Here is a 14,702-nt window from a genome sequence, read left to right as displayed (position 1 = left end):
CGGGGAGGTCGCTCAGCGCTCGGAGGTCGCGACTTGTCTTTTCAAGCTGGGGGCGCATCTGATCTCACATCGGGTAAGTCGCTGCGTATATCCGGCGGGGAGTGACACGCCCTCGGCTAGTTAGCTCCGCCCCAGATGGAATCGGTCCGCCCTTCTTATTGGGTGCGGGGGGGTTACCGGGCTCCGCCCTTGACGAGGAGCTGACAGTGAGCCCCTTCGTGGTAACCCCGTCGGAGCGCATGGTCAATGGCGGCTAACCAAGCCGGTGTGAGGACGCACACTCCCCGCACGCCGTTGTTGTAGTTGTTGTTGTTGTTGTTGTTGTTTCATGGGGAAGATGGGAGGAGGTATGGGGAGGTCCTAAACTCACTACTGGTGCCATACGATCACATTCTGGTGCAACGAAGAGTCAGAATTAATGGAAACGAGTCCTTAACTGACATAGACTAAGAATAACTAGCAAGATGTCCGAAAGTTGTCTACGTGAGATGCGGTGGACCTGGGCACGACATTTAATGGGGGAAAAAGGGGAAGGTCGGTTCTACAGAGTGTTATTTACAGGCAATGGGACTAGGGAATGGGGGATTGGGGATAGTTGGGGAGTATTGGGGAAATAGGGGAATATTTACAAGCGGATATGGAGGCCAAATGCCATATCCGCAACAGTATTATCAAGATGGGAAAAAGTAATATATTATCAAGATGGGAAAAAGTAATATATTATCAAGATGGGAAAAAGTAATATATTATCAAGATGGGAAAAAGTAATATATTATCAAGATGGGAAAAAGTAATATATTATCAAGATGGGAAAAAGTAATATATTATCAAGATGGGAAAAAGTAATATATTATCAAGATGGGAAAAAGTAATATATTATCAAGATGGGAAAAAGTAATATATTATCAAGATGGGAAAAAGTAATATATTATCAAGATGGGAAAAACTAATATATTATCAAGATGGGAAAAACTAATATATTATCAAGATGGGAAAAAGTAATATATTATCAAGATGGGAAAAAAATAATATATTATCAAGATGGGAAAAACTAATATATTATCAAGATGGGAAAAACTAATATATTATCAAGTTGGGAAAAAGTAATATATTATCAAGATGGGAAAAAGTAATATATTATCAAGATGGGAAAAACTAATATATTATCAAGATGGGAAAAACTAATATATTATCAAGTTGGGAAAAAGTAATATATTATCAAGATGGGAAAAACTAATATATTATCAAGATGGGAAAAACTAATATATTATCAAGATGGGAAAAAGTAATATATTATCAAGATGGGAAAAAGTAATATATTATCAAGATGGGAAAAACTAATATATTATCAAGATGGGAAAAAGTAATATATTATCAAGATGGGAAAAACTAATATATTATCAAGATGGGAAAAACTAATATATTATCAAGATGGGAAAAAGTAATATATTATCAAGATGGGAAAAAAATAATATATTATCAAGATGGGAAAAACTAATATATTATCAAGTTGGGAAAAAGTAATATATTATCAAGATGGGAAAAACTAATATATTATCAAGATGGGAAAAACTAATATATTATCAAGATGGGGAAAACTAATATATTATCAAGATGGGAAAAACTAATATATTATCAAGATGGGAAAAACTAATATATTATCAAGATGGGAAAAAGTAATATATTATCAAGATGGGAAAAAGTAATATATTATCAAGATGGGAAAAACTAATATATTATCAAGATGGGAAAAACTAATATATTATCAAGATGGGAAAAACTAATATATTATCAAGATGGGAAAAACTAATATATTATCAAGATGGGAAAAACTAATATATTATCAAGATGGGAAAAACTAATATATTATCAAGATGGGAAAAACTAATATATTATCAAGATGGGAAAAACTGTCCTTCGGTAAAAATTAAAAACCCATTACTCATTAAAAAAATTTTTATTCCTTTATCCGTGCGTTGGCAAGCAAATTAGCCAAGGACACTTGGCCAGAGGAGGCTTGGCATGGTTGATATACTTGGCAGCAAATTCGAAAGCTTTGGTTGTTTCAGCAAAAAGCGATCGTGAGTGTTTAACATACGTTTATTATTTGGCTTGTTTGGTAATAACTTCATTCGAGGAGACAATTTGAGTGACTGGGAAATAGAAAAGATGGTCGATGGGAGAAATTGACCAGGATAAATGTGGGAGACATTTAGAGACGAGGATCGGATGAACGGATTCTTGAGCGTTTGACAAAGGTCAATGGCCAATGGACCAGGCCGGGACATCACTTGAGATGCATAACAAATCATGCCACATGAGAATTTCATCATTTCATGGAATCATTATTCAAACTAAACATCCTCAAATGCAGATGGGCTGGCAACTTAAAATGAGATTTTATGGTCTTAAGAGTCCTAAAAATCTAAAAAGGAAGTTAAATTAATTTTGCTTTAAATATCGTATTTTTGTGATGGGTGTTGGTCAAGAAGGCTGCTTTGTAAATGTACTACGACCACGACAAAATGAGATTTTGGGAACTTCTATATATTCTCCTCTATATCTAACCTCGCCAGAGGATTGGGGTATTGCATTTGAGTCCGTTTGTCTGTTTGTTTGTCCACACAGAATAAATATGATTTTCTCTGCAACCGTTGGTCCGATTGACAGGAAATTTTCACCATAGATGCCTCCTCCTGTATAATTTTCAAATTATAATTATGACGTCATAGGTCATGTAGTTTGGCCGCCATCTTGGAAAAACCGAAAAACTTTGCACCTCTATATCTCTGAAAGCACTGCATAGAAAAAATTGAGACATGGCTCATTGTTAAGAACTCTCCATGGGGAATAAAATGTGTTAATGATGATGTCATTGGTGCCTCCATTATGACGTCATAATTCGACAAGTACAAAACGTCATCCGATCAAGATGAAATTTATTGAGCATTATCTCGGGATAAATTGGTGGAGGAAAAAAATAACTATGACATCATTGGTCACGTGGTTCGGCCGCCATATTTGTTTTAACACAAAAGCCTTTAAAAAAACACTGAAAATACGTCCTGGTGAGGGTCTGCAATCTCTGATTTGTCTTTCTTGTTAGCCTTTAAATATATTCATGTTGTATACAAACGGTGTCAAAAAGTTTTCCCAACAACTATTAAATAAATAGCACCGCAAAGCGGGCGTAACCCCTCAGCCCATGCATGGTGAAAGGAAGCATTGATGATAATTTGTTATTTGAAGCGAAGTTGTATACCGAGTAGGAACTGCAAGTAATGAAATTTTCGCCCATGAACCCATTAACCCATTTCACGCCCATGAACCTTCCTCTACTCAACCCCAACATACACTGCAAAAATGGATTTAATCGGACAAGCCGTTCTGCTCGAAATTGAAGGAAACCAATTTCAAGATGGTTGCCATGGCGGCCATATTGAAAATCACAGCGCGCCCATTTTCGAAAGGCACTTTCCTCTAATCAACCCCAAAACACACTGCAAAAATGGATTTAATCGGACAAGCCGTTCTCCTTGAAATTGACGGAAACCAAAAGTTAACGGACGCCCGGACGACAATACCCCTTAGCCCATTGGGCTGAGGGGTGAAAAGCCACTTTGCATCAGACCTTAGTTCGGTTGTTTCCAACCATAATCACCAATTTCTCCCAGTAGTGTGCAAGTTTCCTGATTGGAATATGGAATTCTTTTGGGTGGATGGGGAGGAAGGGGATCTTAAGCTTTGGAAAAAGGAAGCACAGAGAAGCAATATTGTTTTAACCCTTCCTCCTCTCCCTAATCCCCATATAGAGATGATAGAAAGGGCATTGACAAGTAGCCTCAAAATCAATTAACCAGCAATTTTATGGAAATTCCATGATTGTTATTATATTAGATGAATTGGGAAAAACCTGTCGTTTTATCTTTTAAACTCCGCAATGACGCACTTATACCACAAGTTGGGAGACATCTCAAACAAACGTATTAAACACCGCTATACCAAGGTTTCCACAATGTTACATGAGAATTTCACCACTGGTTTGGGAGAAATTACCAAATGTTTCTCGGCAGATGGATGAACGACACATCGAGGTGTGAATTCCTTCAAACATTCACGTTTACAAAAAGTGAATTTTAAGTGGCATATAAAAGAGAAGATGATCAAAATTGGATTGTGGACAAAAGGAACTGTGAAAAGTGGTCACATCATTCAGGGTTCACATTTGGTTTTGATGGAAGAATGAAGAGTTGACAAGATTACTTTTTCTTGAACTGTGCAAGCTTTTGAAGGAAAAGTAAAGGTCCGAAGAATGTTTAACACCATATGGGTTTACTATTCCCAGCAAAACAAACAATAACTACATGGGCCACCTGACAGGCCACTTTATAACTGCGGGCAGTTATGACCGGGATCAAATCTGCCCAGCTTTGATACAACCCCGCTTTGATACAACTCCGCTTTCATCGGACATGTGACCCATGATGTCATCGTCTTCTTCTTCTTATTCTGCCTCAAAATGTTTTTTTAAATCCTGCCTGCCAGACTGCGCGACCAATGAAGTTAAAATTGTAAACATGTATTCCACTTGACGACTAGATTATACTTAATAAGTTTGACTTGAATAGGTTTGGCGGTTTAAGAGAAATATCTATTTCTTTATTTTTCTTTGCTCCAACACGGCTGCCAGACCATGTGACCTATGATTTATTCGACAACATCCTGGTATCCCCAAGGTTTGGTGAACATGTGTGTGAAATTTCCACTTGAGCTGTCCAGCTGTTCTGGAGGAGTTTCTTTTTAAAGGTGTTGTCTTCAAAAAATCATACCTGCCAGACCTATGATTTATTCATGATCATCCTGCATTCCCCAAGTGCAGTAGATCATGTTTATGTAGTTTCACATCAATCAGGTCAGCCATTCCAGAGAAGTGTTTTGTTTAAAGTTTTTATGTTCAATCTAATATGGCTGCCAAACTACGTGACCTTTGTCGTCATAGATTTGCATTCTCCTATAACATTGTTGCATAGAACATGCTCAATAAATTTCAAACTGATCAGATAAAGCGTTGTACTTGTCGAATTTTGACGTCATAATGAGGCACTGATGATGTCATGGTTAACAGCACTTATTCACCATGCAGAGTTCTTTACAATGAGCCATGTTTCAAAAAAAATTCCATCGAGCGGTTTCGGATGGAGGTCCAAAGTTTTTCGGTTTTTCCAAGAAAGCGCCCCTACCACGTGACATATGATGTTATATTTATCACTAAAGGTATTCATCTGTAGACACATACTATGTTGAAAATTTCATGTCAATGGGACCAATGGTTGCCAAGAAAATGAATTCAAAAGGGAATAAACGTGCAAAATAATAAACGGCAGAAAAAAAAGCAAAAATAAAAAGAACAAACAATAGATATCTATCCTGGAAGGATCCCTAATTACATCCCGTGATATCTAAGAATTGCTGCAGATTATCATTAAATTGATAATGATACTTCTAAGATGAAATCTATATAAGGTTTAACTGATTGACTTAGCATGACTTGTTTAAGTTAACGTGGCTCACACATCTTCCTTGGAAATCACAATCCCTGGATCTAAATCCAATTGAGAAACTATAACTTGATGTGCATTTGAAGCTATTCAGCAAACAATTCCACAAAGATGAGACATTGATTCTAATGTACTATATTCTTTACAGAGCGTTGTTCACTACGGTTATACTGGGTGGTCTTGCCATTGCCTTCCCAGGGTTTGCCATTTTAAATGACATATTAGATGACAACAAAAATATTAACGATATTCAAAACTAGAACAATGTGACTGTGTCGCCAATATGCCTCCACATAGTCCCACAATGGGTAGATGCCATCACTCTGCATATGTATGGGTAGGAGATCACGTTTGTGAAGTTTCGTGTTGATCGGATAAGGTTCGTTTTTCTATCCAAGATAGCTTCCAAACCACGTGACCTATGACATCATCATTTTCAAACGATATGCAACAGTGCTGTAAGATGATATTTGTAAAATTTCGCATCGATAGGGTGAGCGGTATCAGAGATATAATTATTTACTATTTTCCTTCAATGCAATATGGCTGCCAAGCCATGTGACCTATAATGTCATAAATTTAATATTTCAATAAAAATGGGTCATAGATCATGTGCATGCAATTTCAGATTTTTATGATAAGGAATTCGATTAAAACATTTTTGGCTGGTACACCACTTCACCTATGACGTCATCATTATGATGCTTTTGTTCCCCATTGGGAGTACTTGACAATGTGCCAAGTTTCAAATTTTTCCATTCAGCGGTTTCCGGGAAATAATTGTTTAATTACTCGATTTCAATCCAAGATGGCTGCCAGACCACGTGACCGATAACGTCAAAATTATTACAAAAACATTCTGCATGGATGTCACTCCTACCCTGAAAGTTTTGTCTCAATCGGACATATGTTTGCTGAGAAAAACGAGGTTTAGCCCGTACGGACGGACGGACAACCCGGAAACATAATGCCCCCGGCGACTTTGTGGGCGGAGGCATAAAAAAAGCCTACGGAACAGCTGGATATTCAGACAACTAATGGAGTCAAATGTACGCGTTCTCAAAGCCTGTGCTATCCAAAATAATGCTCGGTTAAATTTTGTAATTGTTTTGGCAAGTAGGATTAATATAAAATAACACAAGCCTAAATATCGAATCCAGACACCAATGATTCCACATATCATTGTGATTCATATACAGTACTTGGATGCAAGCGGATTAAAAAAAACAACACACACGTGAATAAAACATCCAGGAATAAAGCAAAGCCAAAATGATCACTGCCACAGCACCACATTCAGCAACATTGCAAACACATTACCTGCTTCCAAGGCTGGAATAAGGAGGCAGAAAACGAGTAAAAGTGGCAGCATTTTAGTGAGAAACAGCACCACAATCCCGAATATAGTAACACAGCACATAACATCTTCAAACACATCAACAACCACAACCTCATTTGTACAACAGTTTCCTTTTTTTTACTTCCTCTGGATACTTCTAGTAGCACACCACATGTTCTCAATCAGAGAAATCTAATTATACAGTAGGTCATGTGGTACAACTGATATAAATTATTCATAACAACTTTTTGAAAATAAATTTCCAGGCTATTTCAAACATCTTAGAGGTTTCCGTTTCCGGTTTCCTGATCGTGGTTGATTCTTTTGATCGCTGTCCTCCGAACAATCTGCCTCCAACAAAAGACATCGTTCCAGATTTGTCTGTGCTGCTGTAGATTTTATGTTCTCTGTTTATGTCAATTGTTCTTTGTATTGAGTGCACACTCCTGTATTTTTTATGCTCATTCTATTTTTTCAATCTTGCGTCTCACTCGGCTCAGATATTTTTGGGCCAATTCGTATTTTCTATCCCCCCCTCCCCAAACTGTTTCCCATACCCACAATGCATCTCCATCATCTCTGTTCCATTATTTACCACCCTCGCTTTAATCCCTTCCTTATACCTCCTGCTTAATACAGATTTGAAAAAATGTCAAAAAAATCCTCTTCTTCTTCTTCTTCTTCTTCCTATATCTCTCCATAAATGTAAACCTTTTAAAATGCCAATTTTGAAATGTTCAATCTTCCCACATACTTAATTCTAAACACCTTCTCCCAGTCTGCTTTCCATTCCATCCCGCTCTCTCCATCTCTACATGCCTCTGCAAACCTGTTGCTAATCCATCATGGTGTTTATGTACCAGTCTTTCTTAGTGCTATTAATAAATCTTAGTGCTTAATCTTACTTTTAATTATCATTGTCATCCCAATCCTGATGGGCGTCTTCTTGTCTCGGAACCCTCCAATCAATTTGTACAGTATGTGGGACTGAGGTGACAAAAAACTCCCTCATGTCAGTATCCTCCCTAATGTCATGTCCACACCCATGTTTGCCTACACCTGCTCCAAGCTCCACCCACACCCCCATCTCTGCCCGGTGTCCCCCGATTGCATGTACATCCACCCCATGCCCTACCCTCCTCCTCGCTTCCTTCACTCCACACATCCCGGCCCCCCTCTTCCTGTCTCCCTCTTCTCCGCCAGGGTCCGCCCACCTCTTCGCCTCCTGTGTCCAGCCCTCCCCCCGCCCTCTTCTCCCCCAGGGTCTTCCCCGTCTTCTCCTCCCGTGTCCAGCCCCGCCTCATTCCCCCGCGTCCAGGCGCCCCTCTCTCCCTTCCTAAGCATCCAGGCTTCCCTCATCTCCCCCAGCATCCAGGCTCCACTATTCTTGCCCCAGGCGACAAAGCCCCTGCTCTTCTCTCCAGTCCCATTCTGTTGGCACCTGTTCAACCAGTCATGGCATCTGTGACTCCATGGTCCTCACCCAATCAGTGAACATTCCGACTCGGATTTCTCCCAACAGCATGGCTTTCTTCTGGACTTGGTAATGACAAATTTTCCTGTAAATGTCTCCTGTTCCTCTTCTGCTGCAATAGGTTCATCTGATCAAGTGCTTGTGAGAGACAACATATCTCTAGCTATTGTTAGAGAGCTGCCTCAATGCCGTAGAGTCTGGCAGTTCACCCAAGCAGACTGGCAGGGACTCTCGTGTCAAGACGGGTCCTTCATTAACACCTCTCCTAATAGTAACACTGCCTGTAAATCCTTCTGCACAAATTTGTTTTCCCGTTATGTACAGATTGATACCATCTCGTCAGCAGTTATCATTCGTATCATCTCGCCCCTGGTACTGCTGCACCACAGAAACCTGTTTTACGGATACTCCTGGATATGGGATCTTTCCTACTTGAGAAGGTGGAGAGGTTTCGTGCAAACCATGACTCCGATTCCACGACAGGACCAGACTGAATCAGTGCATGAGACCTAAAAACCTGCTCTACAACACCTGCGCCTACTCTTTCTGCTCTGTTCAAACATCACTCTGTTCACATCAAACAAACATAGCAAACATCACTGTAATACACAAATGTGACCTGCATATACGGATCCTAGTAACTACAGGCCTATTAGCTTGTTTCCAGGTATAAGCAAGGTTATGGAATCTTTATTATTGAAGTCTCATCTCATCATGGAATCTCATCTCCTCTCCAAATCAAGGCTGGAATGACCCAAGGCAGTGTCTTGAACCCAGGCTTGTTCCTCATCTTCATCAATGACCTTTAAAAATCTGGATTCCCTTATAAAATTTCCACCATAATTTCTCATCCATGAGGTGCCGTGTCATTTCTCATCTATCAGATATACAATACATATATACAATAGTCGACAGACGGGCATGAAGGAATTGCTCAACTCTGCTTTACCTGTGCGTCGTGACAAAGACCAAGGAGGAGGCTCACTATCCCCCGCCTGGTCTTGGTTGTTTTGTTTTACTGCTGAGATCATTGTTATCATGTCCTAAATGTACCATTTGGCTCTCCATTACAAGAAAGTCCACAATAAATATTGGAAGGACAACATTATCTGGCTTTGGTCGAGTCAAAACACATTGCTGTTCAGGCCTTTCACAACTAGATAAGCTTAAAAACATACATATGAGCAGACATATTGTAATCATTGCAAGCCGAAGTACAGATGGTTTGGCAAACTATCAGGATATTAATACAGACTCTTATTCCATCCATCCTCATACATATTAAGGCAAATGAGACGATGGGGAAGGTGGGAAGGGTGTGAAGTGCATATATTCCGAGGCTGTGGTGTATAAATTTCTATTGACGGTGACTGCAGCTCACCTTCAGGGGATTCCTCCTGCACATAGCTTCCGGTTAAATATCGGTGCACCAGCGCTGATTTCCCACTGGCCAGGTTTCCCAGCACACCCTGCGGCAACACGCGAGCTCCGATCAACAAAGACTCTGGGCCTATAATCATTGATCTGGACTCTCGTGCACGCCAAAGTGTACGAAACTGATCTCACTCCAAGTAAGTGAAATATATATATATAATGGCCAAGTTGACGGGTAAAAATGTAAAAATGAAATCCGCTCTGACGATTCAATTAAAAACCTTTCTAAGCTTTGGAGGTAGAACGGTGTCAAACCTACAAACAGGTGTGCTCTTTGAAATACAAGGATTTTTTTGGATACATTAAGGATTTTTCTTGTCCTCCAGAAACTCGAGATCCAAAAAGACGATTTTCAAGAACTTTAAATTGTGCAGTTTTTTTACTTATTTTTCTTTGAATACATGGGCTGAGGCTCGTAATAGAGCTGACACACACACACACACACATATATATATATATATATATATATACATATATATATATATATATATATATATATATACACAAATACACACATATACACACACACACACACACACACACACACACACACACACACACACATATATATATATATATATATATATATATATATATATATACAAATACACATATACACACACACAGACACACACATACACACCTATATACATACACACACGCACACACACACACATATATATATATATATACAACAACAAACAACATGCATTTTAAAGGCTATATATATATATATTGTTGCGGATATGAGGATTGTGTTTTTTTTATTGTGTTGTATTGTATAGTAAATTGTTGTAAATATCACCCTCTGTAAAATGTAATGATTCCTTGTAAATACCTCCGTAGTGTAAAGGTCAAAGGGCGTCCCATAATTAGTCCATAAAGCATACACGTTAGCCAATCATAGAATACCCCTGTTCAATAGTTATATCTTTATTATGTGTATTAGGGTAAGGCCTTGTCTCCCATTAAGATGACACTCCATTGCACCAAGTGAAATAAGATAGCTTCCCTTCATTCTTCATTCCCACTCCCAAAACTTTCATTGCCAAGCCTCGATTGCCAATTACATCCCCTCCAAAACCACCATTGAACATGTGCTCGGGTCGGGGAAGAAAGGCGTGCCCGCCCATCGTCATCAAGGGCGGAGCTAGAGGGCCGTGCCGACCAATCAGGGCCGAGGTGAGCACACCGATGGGCGTGTCCTAAAGGCCGGCGGCTTGATCGCCGGAGGCGTTATAAAAAGCGCGCGCGCAAGGTCCTGAAAGGAGGGGGAGATCATCCAGCAGCGATTCTTGTCCAAGGGAGATCATCCAGCAGCGATTCTTGTCCAAGGGAGATCATCCAACAGCGATTCTTGTCCAAAGGAGATCATCCAGCAGCGATTCTGGTCCAAAAGAGATCGTCCAGGGAAGCACAAAGCCTGCTATTCGTCGCCTTGCTCGCCAAGGTTGGACTGAGCAGTAGTTAACAGCAAGAAGCCTGTTGTAGTCCTGGAAAAGCGCGCGACGTCCACCGCCGCAGCAACAGACAACAGCAGCAGCAGCGACGGCCACAGCAGCAACAACAGCCGCTTTGGGCCTGGACGGCGGTTTTGAGCAGGGCCGCGAAGGAACGGCGGCTGCCAAACGCGCCGATCGTGCTGCAGTACCGGTGGAACTTCCTTTCCCTCCAGCCATCCACCTCCTGCCTATCCATCCTTTTGTGTACGTGAGTTTGTTTTGTTTGTTCTGTCCTTGGGTTAATTAAGTTTGTATAAGCTAGCGTTGCACTTCGTCTAATATCTTCTGTATATTCTTTTCTTATCTTTCCTTCTTCCTTGGTTATTTTGAGCCTGTAAATAGTAAATAAATTATATTCGTATTTCCAACCTTTTTGTCTTCTTCTTCTTCACATCCGTGTCGCCTTAGTCTTTTCCATATTGAATAGCTGTGGCGCGATCCGGCCAACGTTCGGGGATTGGGTTAATCGGGGTAACTGTACGACCGCGGGGCCATCCGCTCGGCAAACACAACATCTTATCCGCGGGCCGTAACAATATATATACACAAATACACACATATACACACACACAGACACACACATACACACATATATCCACACACAAACACACACACACACACACAGACACACACATACACACACACATACACACACACACACACACAAACACATATATATATATATATATATATACACAAATACACACATATACACACACACAGACACACATATATATATACACACACCTGCACACACACCTGCACACATACACACCTGCACACACACCTGCACACACACACACACACACACACACACACACACACACACACACACACACACACACACACATACACACACACACACATATGCACACACACCTGCACAGTGCACACAAACACACACATACACACACATACACACTACACACACACTCATACACATATATATGTATACACACACACACACACACACACACACACACTGATGAGACAAACACTTAACACAGCCACTCAGCTTGGGGGAAGTGCCATCACTACCGTCACTTCCCGGGATACTCTGGGTAGCAGCGACGTCAGCATTGCTCGTGAAGCATAAAAAATAAAGACAGCGATGAAATTGTGACATTTCATGAAGACGTACAAGCGTGAGAATGTGTAATTAGACAATGCAAATGGAAGTGACCGAGTGTGAGCTTCCTTTTCAAGAAAGATACACCAACATTGCAATTTATGTATAATTACAGCGTTTACCTCTCCCGTCAGCAAGGATTCATTTTAACACTGGAAAATTTACATACTACGATATAATATCAAAAAATTGACCTTGGAAGATTTATTTTAATGAAATCATAAATCCTAGCTCAAGGTGTGGTCATTTATTGCATTATTTCATTGCAGATACCTGTCCTTTACACCTGCCAGCTTCATGATACCAACAGCTCTGATTGGATGGGATAAGATTACATCCCCAAAGTGATACACCTGGCTACCTGCCCCCATTTAAATTATGACCGACCTTAATTGTATTACAGCATTCAACTTTTATCCATTTAGTCATTTAATGTAATTTTGTTTTTGAACCATATGTTGCATGTAATTTTAAGTTTTTTGTAAAATTTTTGTACATTTTTGTAAGTTTTTGCAAACATGTAAATAGTGTAAAATTAGCAAAAAATACAACAGCAGTTGTATTTTTTGATAGAATCATTTTACAATATTATATGGTGGTGTTTTAGAGAGGAAAACCTGATATGAAGGAGATTGGATTCATGGAAAAGCCCTCGAGCAGAGAGAGGAGTGGGAGGATGGGAGGAATTGAAGGGGAATGCACATAAAGTGCTGGGAATGTCCATGAGTGGCAAACAGGGATGTTAGTGGTCTCAGAAGGTGTGAAATGGAGGAGTAATTGCCATTTGAATGCTTTCACAAGAGTGCACGCAGAGCGCAATTTACTTGGGGAAAAAACAACACACACACACGTACCACTTTGAATTCCGGTACAGTCCTGCTGAGAGTCCATTCTTGACTGTTGACAAATGAATCTGCAATGAAGGAGGGTTGCAGCTGATGAAGAAATTTAACCATTTCTTGCATTGCTGCAATAGCATGTTGTTGTTAAACCCAAAGTAAGGCCTGGAACATGTCCCTTACATTCCCTGCCTGAACTGGGGTCTGCAAACCAAGCAGCCATCATTGCCACAATTCTTCCAGGCAGGTTCAGCAACTAAATCAAGCAGCTAACAGTCATTAATATTGGCACACATGGCAAGATGATCAAATCCTAATTAATTTATTCACAACAACATTAACTTTTTCAAAGAAACCACTGCAATTTCCATGATTGCATTAATTAATTATATTGGAAGAACACTCATCCACTGATAGGCCGGATCTGGATCTGGACCTGAACCAAAATCTAATCGACTTGTTCTTGTCACCTAACCAACTCATTCACCAAGTGTAGTCATAACTTGTCTGGAACTTTTTGAGATATCCTGTTATACTATTGTACAGGTAGGAGGTTGTAGACAGCAACCACCCGGGGTAGTACTACCGTTCTGACTTAAGAGCGTTAAAGTGGTGCCCGGTACCATCTTTCTTACACTCTTCGTGTCAGGATTGCTGGTTTTACTTTCTGTCTCACTCAAACTATAGCTACCAGGCTAGCTTTAATCTCTCTTTCTCGCAAACAAACGTCAGACACTTTTCAGACACTTTTCATCATACACTTTTCTTCGCTAATATTTAAGGCCTGGCTTCGATGAGGGCTGTACAGTCCATGCCTGGAGCCTCCAACATTAAAAAAAAATTACATCGTTGTTGGCCATATTTATCACTCAATGGTGAAGAATCACTTTTTAAAATCCTATATCCAGATCTTCACCAACATCGCATCATTTAATCCTCATCACGCACCCAACCTGTCCACCAAATTTCGTCCGAATCCGTACATAACTTTTTGAGATATCCTGCTCACAAATAGACAGACAGGACAATGGACAGACAAACATGGGTGAAAACATAGCATTTGTCCATCCTCAGTGGCAGAGGAAATAAATAACTGGTTGATGGCATGTACAAGCAATGCACCACTAGGCAGACAAGTGTTTACAGCAGGCACTTGGAACTCACAGCTCAAGATTTGGCAAAGCAAACTTGCAGCCAAGAATATTCGCAAACCGCGAGGCCTGATCACTCATCCGATAAATTGGCAAACAGAGATTTGTTTTGTTGGCCTATGAAGCAATACGAGCTGAAATTCCAACGAGTCTGAATCCCACTGGACGTGACGGTTGTATTTCCTTATAGCTGCGCTTCTTGAAGAACTCGCTCCAAGTTGTCCCAAACAAAGTCAAGAATGAAGATAATTTCCTCGAACTACTAAATTATCCTCG

At 40.1% G+C, this 14,702-nt stretch overlaps 1 protein-coding gene across 7 annotated transcripts in view; it reads right to left on the bottom strand.

Annotated features, from left to right (window-relative positions):
* The window catches only part of LOC137429645 (arf-GAP with GTPase, ANK repeat and PH domain-containing protein 1), a 644,187-nt gene that overhangs the window by 362,943 nt on the left and 266,542 nt on the right, over window positions 1-14,702 (bottom strand). For all 7 annotated transcript variants that reach the window (XM_078779671.1, XM_078779672.1, XM_078779673.1 and 4 more), the window contains exons 2-3: window positions 13,291-13,349; window positions 9,753-9,840 (exon numbers count right to left, since the gene is read on the bottom strand). In XM_078779671.1, coding sequence (XP_078635797.1) covers window positions 9,753-9,840; window positions 13,291-13,349 — 147 coding nt within the window. The remainder of the gene's footprint in view (window positions 1-9,752; window positions 9,841-13,290; window positions 13,350-14,702) is intronic.

The sequence above is a fragment of the Myxine glutinosa genome, chromosome 6 (genome assembly GCF_964187855.1).
Source record: "Myxine glutinosa chromosome 6, kmMyxGlut1.1, whole genome shotgun sequence".
Lineage (NCBI taxonomy): Eukaryota > Metazoa > Chordata > Myxini > Myxiniformes > Myxinidae > Myxine > Myxine glutinosa.
This window is presented reverse-complemented; position numbering and strand designations above follow the sequence as displayed.